Below are 18229 nucleotides of genomic sequence, written 5' to 3'. Positions count from 1 at the left end.
AAAGAGTGCGTGCGAGAGAGACAGAAAATCAGTCTGAGCGTGACGTCGGGCGCTGCGTAGTCACTGCAAATTGATTTGTTCCGTTTGGCTTTAAAAATGATCTGATCTGATCCAGATTCAGCAATCTGATAGATATGGTCATTTTGATCGTTTTTAATTTTCTCGAATCTGCAATATTGTGGATGCAACAGATTTTCGTCTTTTGTGGGGGCGGAAGGGGGTGGGGCGAAATTTGGAAATAAACTTGTGCAGGTCCGATATCACAGGAGTGTGAATACCAAATTTGGTTGCTTAAGCTTTTATAGTCTCTGAGATCTAGGAACTCACTTTTAACAATAGGCAAAGCCGAACATGAAACGTGTGAGTTAGAGAGAGACAGAGCGAGAAAATATGAAATTCTTTTCTTCATTCTGGCTATAATAATAGCACGATCTGGTTCAGATTCTGCAGTCTTAAAGATATAGTAATTTCCTACGATTCCTACGATTTCCTACGTTTTTGGTTTTCTCGTATCTTTAAAATTGTGGATGCCACAGACTTTCGTCCTTTGTGTGGGCGGAAGTGGGCGGGGCGAAGTTTTGAAATATTCTTGTAGCAGTGACATATCACAGAAGTCTGGATCTAAAACATCGTTGCTCTAGCTCTTATAGTCTTTGAGCACTAGGCGCTAATAGGGACGGACAGACGGACAGACGGACGGACGGACAGACAGACAGACGGACAGACAGACATGGCTCAATCGACTCGGCTATTGATGCTGATCAAGAATATATATATATACTTTATGGGGTCGGAAACGATTCCTTCTGGACGTTACACACATCCACTTTTACCACAAATCTAATATACCCCAATACTCATTTTGAGTATCGGGTATAAAAATGCAATGATTCCGAATTTCACTATACTTCCGAAGTATCGAATACACTTCGAATTAGCGACATACTGAATTTTCAAAAGAATAAACAGTTTTGCCGGTATTACAAAAAGTGTGAAGTAAAAGCAACTATGAGCAACAACTGCCAGAACGCAAAATGCCCTTTGAGGAGCGAAATTTCACAAAAAGTGAGTAGAGAACAAATGAGCAAAAATGAACAAGTGAGCAAAAGAGAACAGTTTGGAAGGAACATTTTCAGTTGCTCACTTAAGTGAACAACTCTTTTTTGTTCACTCACTCATGAGCAACACAACACTAGTTCCACTAGTCTTCAATGCCGGCACAGTATAAAGCACAAAGCCAACAAGCGCTAATGTTGATTCAACAGTTGAACCGCATGCTATAATTTCATAGTATAAATTAATCGTTTCTCTGCTGCTGCGCTGACACCAATTCGATAAAAGTACCAGTACCAAAAAAAAAAGCATACCTCTAACTCTTACTGCATGCTGTTCCCTGTAGTGCTTTCATTGCTGGTCTCGCCCTTCAACTACTTCAATTCAAGTGTATTGGAATTCGTAGTGGTGCCTTAGGCACCACCTCGTCTACTGTTAGGCGCAAAAAGCTAACTGTTAAAACAAGTTCTGTTAGACATTTCGAACAAGACGCGCCTCTTCCGTCAATGAAATTGATAAACATTTGTAGGTTTTTCTGCTTAGGTTTGCTTCATTTCTTTATTTTCTGGCGAAAATTAAAAAAAAAAAAAAAAAAACATTTAAATAAATACTTTTACGGATTTCTCAATAAACTGCGATTTTTTGTACATATGTTAACATAATATATATACATACATAGTCGTAGACTTTACATTGTCCTGGCTCAATGTCCACGTTCTAGCGTACTTTGAGTATGTCTGTGGGTGTACGCTTAGTATACAAAATACGAATAATTTAAACAAACAGAAATTGCCCAGATATTTTAATAATGTGGAGAGTGTGAAGAAATCAAAAAAAAAATAGTTCTATTTCGCCAATCAAATAATAATAATAATAATATTAATTACCAAAATAAAGAGAGTTTGTAAAATCCATATAACGGATATTCAAATATTTCATACAAATATGTACATATACAGTCCGATATACATACACTGCATATAACTTAATCTTCTTGTTGGTATTTTGTTCTTAAGAACTATGATCTCTTTTTTGTATGTTTTTAACATATTTTTCTTGATTTTTTGTTCATAGTTTTTCTACTCGAGTTTTTAGTTTTTAGCTTTATGTAATTGGTAAGTTTTGGAAATTGTTCAATTAAAAAATTGCTTAGATCTTATACTATGCTGTTCTGATCGTTCGACCAGCAAGATGTCGATGAGGATGATGATGGTACGATCGTTAGCAAGGATATACTCGTAGCAGGTGGAATCTCTAAATTACTCTCCCACTTATAACTATTTCTTGACTCACTCCAAATAGTTGATCTAGATCTAGTTGTTGTCGTAGTTTTGGTTTTAGTTGTAGGTTTAGTGGTAATTTTAGATTTAGTTGCAGTTTGAAATGCAAGAAATTAAATTTCCTGCTTACAATTTACGAGTTGTTATTACGAGATATATTACATATTTATAGCATATACCACCTGTATATGCATGTAAATATTGCTAGAAAAAGACTTTCGTTTCAAAATCGAATGCGCAGTCGAGAGCGAGCGAGCCAATTCAACAGTTCTGCTTGTGTTGTAGTGTGTGTTCTTTGTGGTTAGCATTTTTGTGTGTTTATGTTTGTGTTTGTTTGAGTGTGGGTTTTGTTTTGATAATAAATTGTAGTCAGTTCTTTGAGTTCTCATTTGAAAATGTTCTACTGCAAATGTCTATATGAAATCCAAGTAGCGATAGTCATCGATCTGTCCTTGTCCTCCCTGTTCCGTAACCTCTCCGTTTGGATCTGGGTCTGGGTTTGGGTCTGGGTCCGGGTCCGGGTCTTGTATCTGGTATCGGTTATCTATATCTGTTTCTAAATCTCTTATTAAACCTCTGTCTGCGTCTGTCGATTATTGTTAGTGGCATATAATGCCCAGAAATTGTTTTAGTTAACCTACTTAAGCACTAATCCAAAAAATAAAAAGGATCTTATTTAAGATTAATTAATAAATCACTTATCCCTAAAACTAATTTACAATTGGATATTTGTTGGGCTTCTATCATTGCTGTTGCTCCCGCTGATCCAGGCGCCTTGGGCCCCGCTCTCAAAAGGGAGCATCACCCGCATACCAGGGATGTACCCACGGCGCCGATGGCGGTGGCGTCGGCGGATATATCGTCGGCGACGGTTGGCCGTGCGAATGGTGTGCCGCCGCCGCAGCCGCTGCAGCAGCCGCCGCTGCAGCTGCATGATGATGTGCGGCTGCCGCCGCCGCCGCGTGGTGATGATGGTGGTGCTGATATGGTGCGGTAAACGCTGCCGCCGCCGCGGCCGCTGCATTGCCGTAGTAGGAGGCTGCGGCAAGGGCTGCGGCTGCAGCCGAAGTGGGCGAGGCTACTGCCGAGGAAGAGTGGCTTGAGGCGGGCGACAGCCTGGCTAATCCTGCCGCGCACACGCTGTGCCGACGGAGCATGACGTGCCGCTGCTGTGGTGGTGGCGGTGCACGTGCTGCTGGAGCTGGAGTCGGTGCTGGGGCTGCCGCTGCCACATGTTGCTGCTGCAGTTGGGCTGCTCTTCTCTGACGCTGCTGCTGCTGCTGTTGTTGTTGTTGAAGCTGCTGTTTCTGTTGCACTAGGCTCCACTCGGGCAGGGCGCTGCTCAGCGGCGGACTCAGCATATTGGCTGCCGCCTTTCCGTACATGTTGGACAGGTAGGCGTGCTCCGCCTCGGCCATCTTCTGGGCCGCAGTTTTGTTACTGGCGCTGGTGGTTGTGGTGGTGCTACTACTTCTGTTGCTGCTGCTGGTAGTGGGCGTGGTGCTAGTATGGCTCCTGCTGCTGCTGCTGATTGTGGTAGTAGTGCTGCTCCTTGTGGTGCTCTGCTCTGCATGCTGCCGCTTCTTGAGCAGCCGCTGCTGCTCAGCATGTTGTTGTTGTTGTTGTTGTTGTTGTTGTTGTTGTTGTTGTTGTTGTTGCTGTTGTTGTTGCTGTTGTTGTTGCTGTTGTTGTTGCTGTTGCTGTTGTTGCTGTTGCTGTTGTTGCTGTTGCTGTTGTTGCTGTTGTTGCTGTTGCTGTTGTTGCTGTTGTTGCTGTTGTTGCTGTTGTTGCTGTTGCTGTTGTTGCTGTTGTTGTTGTTGTATTTGCTGCTGCTGTTGGTGGTGGTGCGGGTGTTGGTTGTGGGAGTACAACATTTCGTATGTGTTGCTGTTGTGTGTTCGCTGCTGCTGTAGCTGAAAGTGTTGGGTTGGCTGCTGCTGATGTGCTGGGTGGTGATTGTGGTGCTTCTGTTGCTGCTGTGGTGCTGGAGGCGGTGCCAGAGCTGCACTCGACTTTCGCTTGGCTGGCAGCACATCACTGCCCAGGCTGTGTGGCGGTGTGGTGGCTCTTCTTCTCAGTGGTGACGCTGCCACTGCCACTGCCACTGCTGATGGTGGTGCTGCTTCTGCAGCTGTAATTGATAACGAAGTTCTTGTGGCTGTGTTGGCTGTTGTGGTACTTGTTGTGATTGTTGTTGGTGGCAAATGTTGTGCTCCCCAGCTTAAATCCTAGCTCGTTCGCGTCCGCTTAGCCGGCGGCTGCTCTGACTGGCGTGTCATGAAGGTCAGCTGCGTCATGTATTTGATGATATCGCGCACCTGAACGAGCGGCATATCCTCTGTGTAGGTCCGATCGTACTCCATCAGGATCTGCACTTGTCGGCTGCAATGAAAGAGGAAACTTCATGAGTAATGTGGCGGGTCAGCGCTTTAAATACCCTAGCCTTCAACGAGCACCTTTAATAAAGTCATAGTTATCAAGATACAGCGTTTCAACACTGTTTTCAGTGAGAGATATTTAATAAATCCAGTTCAGTGTCTATCAAAGTGGATATGGATTATGGATATGAAACTAAAGCTTGTGTAAATAAGAAAATATGAAATATGTGTGTACATACAACCGATCGTGATTATCATCTTCTTAGAAGGGTAGAAGGAGCATAGTACACTGCTGATTAATCAAATAGCCTCAAGTTTTTTCTTGATTCCGGGTACTCGATTTAGATTTGTGGTGAAAGTGGATGTGTGCCACACCCAGAAGGAAGCGTTTCCGACCCCATAAAGGATGAGCGCCTAGTGGTCGGAGACTATAAGATCTAGAGAAACGACATTTTCTATACAGACTTCTATGATATGTCACTGTTACAAGTGCATTTAAAAATTTCGCCCTTCCGCTCCCACAAAGGACGAAAATCTGAGACTTACACAATTTCAAAGATACGAGAAAAACAAAAAAACAGAAAAGTAGAGAATGACTGTTTCTTCTAGACTGCAGAATCTGATCCAGATGGTATCATTATTATAGCCAGAATAAAGAAAACAACTTCATTCTCTCTGGCTCTGTCTCTATCTGACAGACACGTTTCATTGTAGGCTTTTCCTATCGCTCAAAATGAGCGCCTAGATCTCAGAGAGTATAAGAGCTAGAGCAACCAAATTTGGTATCCACACTCCTGTTAGACCTTACTTTCACTAGTGTGTATCAAAATTTCTCCCCACCCCCTTCCACCGCCACAAAGGCCGAAAATCCGGGGCATCCACAATTTTTAAGATACGAGAAAATAAAAAAAAAAACCCACAATAATAGAGAATGACCATATCTACCAGATCGGGTCATTTTTATAACCAAAAGGAACAAATATATTTGCAGTGGCTACGCGGCGCCCGACGACACGTTCTGACTGATTTTCTGTCTCTCTCGCACACACTCTTTGTCGTTCAATGTTAGTGCCGCCTGCCGGAGAAGAGCTATACTGACTATGTATCGGGTGTAAATGTAGAGTTGGGGGCGCAGCAGCAACTAACACATCCCCCTCGTTTTCTTTGTTTTCAGCATAAAAATTAACAAATTTATTTTTGGTACATAGATGTTTTGAATCTTATTGTTTTGTTATGTTTTTATACGCATTCGATCAAAATTATGAAACCAAACCAAAAAAAAAAAACTATTATTTTTTCCATGACTGTATGTAAAAATGTACGTTGTTTGAGTAGATCTTAAGACCATCTTTAAAAGCAAAAAAAGTTTTGACTTTGAATTAGAAAAATGTGTTTTTATGTGAATCAATATATGTACATAGTTATCTTACCGGTTCGCCTTGTAGAGCTCTACGCCGAGGGCTTCGATCAGCCGTTTGCAGTGTTCGCGCGGCACTGAGGGAAAGAAGTTCTTCTGGAACTCGATGAGAGTCATCAGCTGCTCGGAGTCGTTGTAGGCCTTCATGTTGATGCAGGGCACCAGGTGCTTGTCGACGCACACCTTCTGAATCTTGTACGGATGGAGGTTCATGTTGTTTGTGGGTATCTCCGGAATCACGCATAGCCGCTGGGCACCATCCGCACTGGCGGCCGCCGCCGCATGAGCCAGCGCCGCATGGCGTTGCAGGTGCAGGGATGCGCTGTTTGCCGACGCCGACCCCGAGGAGGATGAGTTGCTGCCGCTACTGCTGCCGCCGGTGCTGCCAGTGCTTCCGCCACCGCCGGCATTCGATGAGCTCCGTCCGTTCTGCTGGGCATGATGGGCGGCCACTGCCGCCATGCGCTGCTGCGCCACAGCCGCCTGCTGGTGCTGCTGCAGGTAAGCCGCTGACGCTGCCAGAGACCTTCGGGAAGAGGACAAATCGATAACGTCAGTGGGTGTGGTTCTGGGAGTGCCCGAACCCGAACACGAACCGGAACCGGCAACAGGATTTTTGCCGTCCTGCTGATAGTGGCTACTACTACTACTACTACTACTACCACTAAACTGTTGCGCATGTGTGTTGGGATGATGATGGTGGTGGCTATGGCTATGGCTATGGCTGTGTGTCTGACGCCCGTAATTGACGGACCCCCCGCGACGACCCCCCGCACTGCCTTGGAGCGAGTTTGCGGTTGAGGCTAGGGAGACGACGGCCAAGGGAAGATTGTTGGATTTGGTCGAGCAGATCACGCTCTTCTGGCGCCCCACTCCCCCCTTTCCACCCACTGTGCCGACACCACCCGCCACACCACCCGGAGCCTGGCCCTGACTATTGCCGAGCGGTGAGGCGGCCGTAGTAGAGGCACTCGAGCTGGAACAGGAGCTGGAGGGTGAGTGCAGGAAGTGCCCCGGCAGCTGTGGCGTGATGGTCACATTCGGGTTGGAGGCCAGGGACAGAGTGGTTACACCGCCTATGCCTAGGGATCCACCCATGCCACCAAGACCCACGCCCACCGACGGGGACATTGGAGGGGAAATATAGGAGGGGACTAGGTGGCCCTGACTATGGTTGGAGGCTGCCGCCGCATTCGTCTGGATAAAGGTGGAGAGATCCGGATTGGCCAGGACCTTCTGGATAACGGCCCGCATCTCGTCCGTCATCTTCTGCTTCTTCTCGAAGTCCTCTAGCGCCTGGGAGGAGTTCAGTGATATGGTGGTGGCCCCACCGGACCCATCGCCGGCTCCTCCTCCTCCTCTACGACTCTTGCCCGAGCTTATCTGCTCAACTCCCACTCCAACTCCGCCGGCCCCTCCATCTGGTATCAGTGGTGGGACATTGGGTTTCGTAAAGGTCACTCCGCCACCGCCACTGCCACTGCCACTCCCAGACTTGGAGCTCTTGCTGGCCGAGAGGGAGGAAGATTTGTTGGGATTGTTGTAGTCGAGCATCGTGATCAAGTCCGTGTCCAGCGGCAGGGAAGGCAGTGCCGGAAAGCTCTTCTGTCCCAAGCCTGAACTGCCGGATCCAACTCCTCCTGCGATTACTGGATGAGAGCCAACACTGGCTGAACTAGCTGCACCACTTCCACCGCTCCCACTGGCGCAACCCTTAAGCTGCTGGCTAAAGAGCAGGCGCTGCGCTGGCGTCAGCTGGTTCCAAAGTGCCAGGTTCGTATAGTCTGCCCGGGTCGAAGGCAGGTTGTAGTTGAAGGAGTTACCCGCGTTGCCGCCACCGGTCGCAACTCCGCCTAACAGGGCCTGTACATAGCCGGCAGCGGCTGCCATGGCAGCGGCAGATTGGGATGCGCTGGCGCTGGCGCTGGCGTTGACGTTCACGTTGACGCTGGCGTTTACGTTGATCGAGGCGCAGGAGGAGGAGGCGGTATTTTTCTTCATCCCGCCAACGCTGTGGTGGCTGAGGCTTTTGGCAAGGGCGTGGCCGGAATGATTGTAGGTACTATTATTGGTATTGGTATTGGTATTGGTGTTGGTGTTGGTGTTGGTGTTGGTGTTGGTGTTATGGGTGTTATGGATGTTCTTGTTTTGGTTATTCTGTTGGTGTGATTGTTGGTTTTGGTTGTGGTGTGGAGTGTGTTGTTGTTGTACGTGGTTATTGGTGAATGTGCTGTTTTGGTGTGGTTGGTGTCGTTGTTGTTGTTGAGTCTTTTGCTGTTGTTGTTGCTGTTGTTGTTGTTGCTGTAGTTGCACCAGTGATTGCTCGACATTCGACCTAGAAACATTATATATAATACATAAGTGTTGTACCGCTGTTGGAGAGAGCTCTCTGATCTTAAGTTTTCCATTTTTTCTTTTTATTTTCGATTTTATTTCAAATTTATTTAATTTTAGATCTTCTTTTTCTGTGTTTTTTTTTTAATTTTATTAGATTTATTTTTAGTTCTTTCTTTTTGAATTAACTTTGATTTACAAGTTTTTGGTTTTCAATTTTTGTTGTAATTGTTATGTTTTCCCGCATTTGCCGTTCTGATTTCTTATTTGAACATTCTCATACATTAAATATAGATATACTCGTACCATTGATATAGAATATGTTACAGGATTTGTTTTTGTTTCTGTTTTTTTTAATTTCAACAGAATGCTTTCACTTATCTCTAGCTAACCGTTAAGTACACACAACATTTTGTGGACAAACAGAAATCGAAAAGAATGGGATGGGGTGGGATCTAAGGCCAAAGTTAACAATTTCTAGGCTACGATTTAGTTTGTGTTGTACATCATTTTTGATTTCAATTTGAGTTTGGCTTTGAATGGCACTTGTCTTCATTTGCTTCTTCTCCTTCTTCTTGCTCTGCACCCTGTTTTTTCTGTTCTCTTGTCTGGCAGCGCAAGCCTCTCCTCTCTCTATAGTTCATCTTCTTTTATTTCATCTTCGAGCTCTTCATTTACTTCTTTTTCTTGTGGTTATTGTTGTTGTTATGGTTCTTCTTGTTCTTCATACTTCTTCGTTGTCAATTACAATCTTTTTCTGAAAATCGATGACTGATCGAGGCCTAAACATATCGCAAACAACTAATATCTCGAGTACCTTCCCCTTGAAGAATATCTTCTGCCGATGAAAATATAATAAGAAACCAAACCAATAGTCAATAATCGTTGTTTATTGTGCGCTCGTTTTTGTTGTTGTTATTATTGTTACTATTATTATTATTATTATTATTATTATTATTATTATTATTATTATTATTATTATTATTATTATTATTATTACTATTATTATTTTTGTTGCTCTCTCTCTCTCTCGCTCTCTCGCTCTCTCGCTCTCTCTCTCTCTCTCTCGCTCTCTCTCTCTCTCTCTCTCTCTCTCTCTCTCTCTCACTCTCTCGCTCTCTTTCTTCTCTGTCTCTCTGTTTTTATCTTTTGCCGAATACTAGGTTTATTTTTTTTTGTAATGAACATTGAAAATGGATGTAAGTATTTGCGTGTGTGTGGTTCTGTGTGTGCTCTTTTGTTTGTGGTGTGTGTGATCATAATGATAATCTTTCAAAAAGCTATTTCTTTAAATTATTCTCTTCTCCCTAAGGTCTTTCTCCCTTTTCCTGCTGCTCTCCTGCTTTCTTTACCGTTGCGTTTCAAACGGGGGAATATAGCATCAGATTCTACTCGCCTTTTATATATGTACATATGCAGGGTGGAGGGACGCGTGGGGCGAAACGGGGTAAAAACCTGCCACCACCACCAAAAGACTTGTTCCTGTTCTCGTTGTTGCTTTTGCTTTTTCTGTTCCGTCCGTCCCATTCAGCGTTCGTCTCAAGTCGTGAGTCATCGTATGCGTATTCGTACGTGTGTGTTTGTGTGTGTTTTTGTTTGTGTGGGTGTGTGTGTGTGTGTGTGTGTTGAAGAGGGTATGTGTGCGCGGGATTTCATTAGGAGTAGTCGGTACACACAGCCATAGAATAAATGTAGATATGTATGTATGTTCGTTGCATATTATATATAAATATATATATATAATGATATATGTAAAAACATTATTATTTCATTGATTTCTCATTTGAATATGCGAATTTATGTTTTTCAAAATATGTTGTTCTTCCTTTATTGACATTTGATCTCTCCAAAGGATATTAATAATTATTGAGCTTAATATTGTACAATACAAAGAAAGAAGCAGTTGGGGTAGGGGAAAGGAATAAACAGAATTTTACAGCAGGAAACAAATACATATGTACATATGTATGTACATACATACGTATGTATGTAAAACAACAAAAAATAATCATCTCGAAAACTAATACAGCTATTATATTATATGTACATAAATTGTATATATATTTTTATATAGAGATACATATGTATTCTACGTACACCTTTAGATTTTGGATTATTATTATTTCTGTTCAGTTCATTCGGGTTGAGCAACATCAAAAAGGCAAACTAAAGGACATGCAATCTCTAGGGGTACCATCAAAAAGATCTTTCCAAAAATAAAAATAATACTACTAAATGATATATGTATAAGTGTGTGCAAGTGTAAGTGTATGTGTGTGTGTGTGTGTGTGTGTGTGTGTGCTGGCTGAGTTTAATTTAAGTCGATTGTAGTTTAGTTCTACTAGGAACTTGGCTTGGGGATATTGTTAGTCGGAACCGTTCCCAATGTGATACACATGTACATACATATACTCCACCCAGTCCCCCCAGTCGCTCTCCCGACACCGAAACCGAAACCGAAGCCGATCTGATTTATTCTGGTTGTGCTGGAGCCTCGCCTGAGGCACCCTAATGCATTCCGTAAGTGGTTAGGAATCTGGAGAACCAAAAACACAGCGTAGACACAACGCTGCAGAAGGTCGGGCTTTCTGGTATTGGGGGTTTTCTTGTTTGGCTGTTTTTGCGGTTTTCGGAAAATGTGTTCATTTTGAAAAACATAACATAAACTGGTGTAGACACGATGTCGACTGTACTTTTAAACGCAAACACGATAAGTCGTAACGGTAGTAATACGTTTTCCGGTACTGTCTGTTGGTCATGTGATACTAATATTCGTTCGTTGGACTCAAACAACAACGATACGATTAAAATGGAATCAATTATCTTGTAGGGAAATTACGTTAAACGAAAATTCTAATAAATGTTGCATGACTTTGAAAGGCAAACAAAGAGCAGAGAGAGAGAGAGAGAGAGAGAGAGAGAGACATAGAGAAGTAATGCGTGGAGCGAGTATTACTTGTTGTTGATTTCTTTTGTTTTTTTAATAATTTAATATATGTATATATGTATGTACATACAGCATTTGATTCATTTAAAACGGTAAAACAGTTCAAAATATATTCAATCAAATGAAATAAAACGCGTGCACAAACGCCGATTTCGGTAGTTATATATATATACATATATTTTTTATTGTGTGTGTTTTTAATATTTTGTTTGATTATATCTAACATTGAGGATGATCCAAAAAACAATCGGTGCATTAGATAAGAGAATAAAGAAAGAGGTAAAATAATATCGACTGTCTGTATATGTCATGTGGCACCCTAGTGGCAGAACAGCTATAGCTCAAGCGGCGATTTCTCAATGTCTGTACAGTCTCGTCACTCAGGGATATTGTTATTATGATATGTGGTTATTGAGCAGCTAAGCTACAGGAACAGGAGAGAAATGCGATTTATCGATCAACAATTACACGTACAACCCTTCGCTTCACTTCGCATCGTTTCGTTTCGTTTCGTTTCGAAATTGAGACATTGAGAACTCGACAACTTAGAGCCGATTGCTATGTGTAAATAAAACAACAGCAAGAAAAATGATAGAGTAAGGTTGATTGGCAAAAACGAATTACAACAAAATTTGAAAAACACAATTTCTGCGCATTTGCATCGAGATTCAACAAAATGAACGTCGTAAATCTATTCAATGTAATAAATATCATAAAGAAAAGCAAAATCAAATAGTATAAGTACGTAAATAAGAGTTTTTCTATTTTATGTTTTATTCTTCTATTATTTTTTTGTTTGCTTTGGGCTTTTTGCGATAAAAGATAGCAAAAAAAAAAATGGGATAGAAGGGATAAAATTAACAATCGATAGACGAATGTGGCAGGCACTTACATGTGATTGGCATTCTGGCCGGCAGCGGAACGGACCAAAGGCGGTGGGGCATTCCCCCCGCCGCTGGCGCTGTGACTGTTCACCGAGGACATCGAGATCGCAGGATTGTTGTAGGAGTACGACTGACGGCTGCTACCACTCATCATCAGGTTGTTCATATGCTCGCGGTAGCTTCCCACGCGGTTCGCGCTCGCCGCGTGTGACTGTTGCGCCTGTGTTTCAGTTCCATCCGTCGAGAAGACCCCAAAAATGATAGAACAAGAACGAGAGTAGCCGCATTAAAACAACTGCAAGAGGAGGGAGGCTTTAGAAATCGCACAATCAACGGCAACAACAGGTTGCCACTAACTATTTGTGCCCACGAGTGTGCGCGTGTGTGCGCGTGTGTTCGCGTGTGTGTGTGTGTGTACTGTATGTGTTCAAGTGTGAGAGAGCGGTGTGCTGCTGCTCCACCATCGTGCTGTGCTGCACACGATGGCTGACCTAGTTTCCCCGACTGCGCGGCTGCTGCGCGGTTGCCAAACTGTGAAAAACTCAGTTAGAAAACTCAGGCCAGCACAAACTGGGCGCACAAACTACAGTGGGCCCCCCACTAATGTGTACACCGTCGCACTGTAGCTCGATTTATTCGTCTAGAGCCCGCCGTAGAGTTGCAGCAAGAACTAAATAATATATGTACATATACATATACATATATGGCAGTATGTACTACCACAAATACAGGGTCTGATAGCTGTAGAAACACCGAATACCCTTTTTCCTAAATTCTCCGTCATAATTAGCCGATAATAACGCTTATAAGATGTATTTCGACAATAAATATGTGTATATGATATGTATGTTTACCACCATTTACCATTCAAATAATTATAACTATTATAATATATTTATATTTATTTTTTATATTCTATATTTGTTGTATTTCACATTTATTATTATTTAATTATGAAAACTAAATCACTGGTCGATCGGAACGGAACGGTCCCATCTCGTGGGCTGAGGATTCTCGTGTTCTGCTGCTGCGCTGCCGCTACACGTACCGAAAAAGCAGGCAAGAGACTGTCGTCTACGCACTCAACCGAACTACAAAGCATGTGACTGCACCGCTGGTATTTGCATGCATATGCATAACTTTTGGCAATTACAGCGTATACTTCTCAGTCATATTTACGGCATTTTAAGGCATGGTAAAAAGGGCCTGTAATCAATCAAAATCGAATGGGAAAACATAATTTGGTGGTCTGACGTGGACGTGGAAGGTGATACGCTCAGTCGGTAGCCCAGGTAAACCTTGGTGGGAGAATCGGATAATCGCATGCAGATGTGCAACAGCAGATGGAGCTTAAAGTATGAACAAGGACTGGGACATGAACGTAACTTCAACTAGATATGGACCTCAACACTCGACATGGCACTATCGACACTATCGATGGTAGGGCATTATCAAGCTACCAAACTATCGATGCTTCAAAGTCTCAATAGTGTACGAAAGTGGCATGACACGAAATTCACCAAGGGCCTAAGTTGCGACATAGAGTACAAGACCAGTAGAACCCCCTAGAAAGGTTCCACTCGGATTTGAGAAGCCATACTCCCGATTCCGGCTTACCAGCAGCAGATGCTTGTGCTCACAGCGAAAACATTGCATCTACAAGCAGCAGTTGCAGATCGAGTATCAAATATTCCCAAGGTATGGATCCACGATACAAGCTTTCCTTCCAGCCGGACACAGTTGAGATACGTCATCATGGCCAATCTCTTTAAAGAAACTTCGGCAAAATTAACTATATTCTTTGCCGCATCGTTAGCTGCAAGAAAACTGAAAGATGCAAGAAGTCACTCAGCGCAAAATATTGCAGACACCTTAAAGGATACATTGACATCTTGGTACGCCTTGCATTTAATTGCAGGTCAACCCAACAGACTTTCCATTATTAAAATCATTGATGTTAAAATATTTATGCATCCCAGCTACGTCTGTGGAGTCTGAAAGAGTTTTCAGCAAGGGAGGGCAAATTGTCTCTGATAGACGAACAGGGCTCAAGGAAAAAAATGGCAACGACCTGCTGTTTTTTTAATCAAAATCTTTGGCTACAATAAAACCATAAAACAGAATCCAAAAATAAAACAAGGATCCCCTTGTTGCAACGTTGTTAGTTGCTGCTGCGACCGCAACTCTACATTTATACCCGATACATAGTCAGTATGGCTCTCCTCCGGCAAACGGCGCTAACATTGGACGACAAAGAGTGTGTGCGAGAGAGACAGAAAACGAGAGACGACAGAACGTGTCGTCGGGCGCGTGTGGATACCAAAGTTGGTTGCTCTAGCTCTTATACTCTCTGAGATCTAGGCACTTACTTTTTACCGGCTATAATAATGATATGATCTGGTTCAGATTCTGCATTCTAGAGAATATCGTAGTTCTCTACGATACTGCGTTTTTGGTTTTCTGGTATCTTTAAAATTGTGAACCGCCTACTGCATTTAGAATTGTAATAATTCTGTTAGCATCAAATCAAGCAACTTTTTACACGTTTAAAAACACTACATTTTTTATTAAGACTATCGACCACTGACCACTATCGATGGTACTATCGAACAATATTTATGGTTTTGAAATTACTGTCGTCCACTATTGATGGCGCCCACTATCGATAGTTCTCCACCTCTAGTTCCGACGTCTTTCCCGATCTACCATGGTCGCCAAAACGACATCGGGCGCTGATCGAATAAAGGTTCAGAGGATTACTCGGTACATAATGGGTACTCACCATCATTTGGGCGTGCAGCTGCAGGTTACTCTGCCCCGACATCCAGCCGCTACTGGCCAGCGCCTGGACCGTCGCCTGCGAGAGCATGCGGTTGCTGCCCGCTGTCTGCTGCATCATCGCTGCCGAGGCCGCCGCTGCAACAGCCTGAGTATTGAAGGCGGCCGCTGCTGCCGCCGCTACCTGCGATGCGCCGAAGCCACTTGTATTTGAGACGCCATTGGCGTTGGCCGCCGCCGCAGCGCGCTGCTTTATTAGATGCTGTGCGGCGGCAGCTGTGTTGTGTTGCTGGGACTGCTGGGACTTTTGTACGCCCACACCACCGCCCCCGCCGCTACCACCGACGCTGGCGCCGCTGTTAGTGGAGTTGCTGCCGGCAGTGCCGGCGTTGCTGGAGGGGTTGGTGCTCACAGTGGTCGTGATCTTTGGGGGCGGGGCGGAGGGCTGGCGGGTCCAATTGACCGAGTTGTTTACGTTGGTCCGATTGCCAATGAGCAGGTTGGAGTCGACCACCTTGCTAGGCCAGTAGTCTTCGAATTCCGTGCCATTGGGGAAGTAGCTTTTGATGTCCGTCAGCGAGATGACGGCGACGTTCTCGCTGGAGAAGAGCTCGTTACGGATGCCCTGGACCTTGCAGCAGAATTTCAGGTAGGCCAGGTCCCAGCCGTTGAGCAGCTCCGCCTTGGTCTTGAGGTTCTCCGTCTCGCCCTCGAAGTAAAAGAGCGGCACCACCTGCTGGTTGTTGCGCACCGTGTACGGGACGACTGACTCCTTGTTGATCCGGATGAAGCCGCACTTCTCCGAGGGCGTCTTGCTGCCGGTAACCAGCTTCCGGTAGCAGATGTCCAGGAACTGGAAGAACTTGGAAGCGTCGCCTAGCCGCACCACCAGATCCTTTTGGGTGAATATGTCGCGTCCAAACTCGCCATCGCAGTGCTTGTGGTTCACCTCAATGAAGAGGCGCGCCTCGGAGTCTGTGATATAGTAGCTGCGCACGCACGTGCAACTGGAGTAGATGTCCGGATGCAAACAGTTGAGGTACTTGCCAAGGAGCTTCAGCTCGATCATCCGCACCGAGCAGTACTTCTCCGTCTGCCGGTAGATGTACGGTATAGAGACTTTGCCGAACTGTGCCCACCCAAAGCGACCCATGATCGACTCCTCGTCGCAGGGCCCACCCGCGGATGATTTCTTCTCAGCGCCTTCTCCTCCACCTGCGCCTGCGCCAACGGCCTGATTTTGTATCAGCACCGACCCGTTGGCCCGCTGTCCGTTAGGGGCCAGGGCGGGCACCACCTGCATGGTACCGTTGGGAAGCTTCTGGTGGCGTGACAAGTAGCTCATGATGTTCGTCTGTCCATTGCCGTTGGTGATGGGCGGCTGCATGGCCCCACCGCCAGAGCCGGCACCATTGGGTTGCTGCATGGCCTGGCGGCTGGCCAGCTGGGCGGCCTGGTGCTTCTGCTGCTCCTTCATTTTGGCGGCCAGCTCCCGGATTTCGGCATCGTCAGCACGCTCCTGCTTGACGGTACCAGGAGCTCCGCCCAGGCTATTGCCTTGCAGTGGCAGTGATTGACCGTTGGCGTCCACGACGCTAGTGATCTGCACATCCTCGTCCGACATGACGCGGATGTGGCACGCTCTCTGTTGTTATCTCTTTGATCTCTCTCTCCCCTTGTGGCGGCGTTGCTCTCTTTCTCACTGAATCACACGTTCTTTGGTTTTTTTTTGTAAAGGGATTGTATTGTATTATATTTGTATTATTGGGTTTGTTTTTTATTTCCGCCCAGTGGCTAAAGGAAGAATCAGAAAAGATTATTCTGTTAAAAAAGGATTTAAAAAAAACAGCACTCTCTGCCACACACAAACTCAGTTGATGACGTTTTGTTAAAAAAAAATTAATAAAAAACACACACACGCACAGGCCCTTGCACACGCTGGAGAGAGGGGCGGCCGGCATGCGCGCTCTCCCTCACTCACTCTCTCTCCCTTCAGCGCACACAGTTGACACAGATATGGCCACACTGGACACGCACACAAACAAGCAAACGTCTGAAACGTGATGTTTTTTTGGGTTTCTCTCTCAACCTCTCTCTCCCGTTGTGTGTGGATGTGTGTGTGTGTGTCGTGCTGTTTCTTTCGTGCGCGCACTTTTGGCAGTTTTTGTTGTTGCCGATATTTTATGTTGTTTGTGGTGTTTTTGCCGTTGTAATTGTTGGTGCTTCTTGTTTGTTGCAATTTTGGTTGCATTTTTCTTTCAATTTGCAATCTCCACACACATATGCACACAAATTTAGGCACATGCAACTGTCTATATACCTTTATCATATATATTTTGTATCACTGCTCACTCTTACACAAAACAAACTGTAACTTCTGCTGTTGCTGCTGCTTTTGTTGCCTTTGTTGCATGATTTTCGATGATTTGACTTCAGGTTGGTTACAAAAAAAAAAAACTTTAACCAATTTTCTGGATGATCCGCTCAAACATTTGTTGTTATTTTGCAATATTTATTCACTTCAAGGTGTAACAATTCTATGTGGGTTGTCACACACACAGACACGTGATAGGCAAGGGTGACGCGATTTGGTATTTAAAAAACCAAAAAAAAAGGTAACAAAATAACACTACTATTGTGCTGCGGCGGCTGCTGATTTTTTCGCGTTTGCGTTTCGCTCTCTCACTCTGCGGACTGTACGAGTGCCACGACGACGACGTCCTCCCGTCTTCGCAATAAACAAACGAGTGTGATCGTTGTTACGAAAATTATTTCAACGAAGTCAACTGAAAAATGTGTACGACACACACACACACACACACACACACACACACACACAGAACGAGAGAGGGAGAGAGACACAGTTTGTGAGACAGCGCTTTTAGCGGGAGGGACTGCGGCGTTAACGTCAGCTGTGACTGTGACTGAGACTGAGACTGAGGCAGCGGCAGCGACAGTGCAGCGCAGCAGCTTTGTGTGTATGCTTTGAAATATGTATGTATCTACATATACATATGTATGCACATATATAGATACGTGTGTATACGATTCGTACGAATATAAAGTAAAAAGAATAAAAAATACAAAAATACATAGAGCAAAAGCAGACGGACGCTGCTGCTGCTGCAACAGCCACCGAAGGCATGCAACGGAACGAA

The 18229-nt window shown here is 44.5% G+C and overlaps 1 protein-coding gene across 1 annotated transcript; it reads right to left on the bottom strand.

Annotated features, from left to right (window-relative positions):
* Window positions 1-1583: 1583 nt before the first annotated feature.
* Window positions 1584-17860, bottom strand: LOC108158503 (serine-rich adhesin for platelets). Its single transcript, XM_017290836.2, is given in 9 exon segments — window positions 1584-3800; window positions 3900-3938; window positions 4128-4225; window positions 4227-4310; window positions 4313-4715; window positions 6142-8463; window positions 12302-12513; window positions 15076-16865; window positions 17392-17860. Coding segments are annotated over 8 exon segments (5457 nt in total). The 5' UTR covers window positions 16696-16865; window positions 17392-17860; the 3' UTR covers window positions 1584-3121.
* Window positions 17861-18229: the final 369 nt, after the last annotated feature.

This window comes from Drosophila miranda, chromosome XL (assembly GCF_003369915.1).
Source record: "Drosophila miranda strain MSH22 chromosome XL, D.miranda_PacBio2.1, whole genome shotgun sequence".
Classification (NCBI taxonomy): domain Eukaryota; kingdom Metazoa; phylum Arthropoda; class Insecta; order Diptera; family Drosophilidae; genus Drosophila; species Drosophila miranda.
The sequence above is the reverse complement of the archived record's forward strand: the minus strand, read 5'-3'. Positions and strand labels throughout refer to the sequence as shown.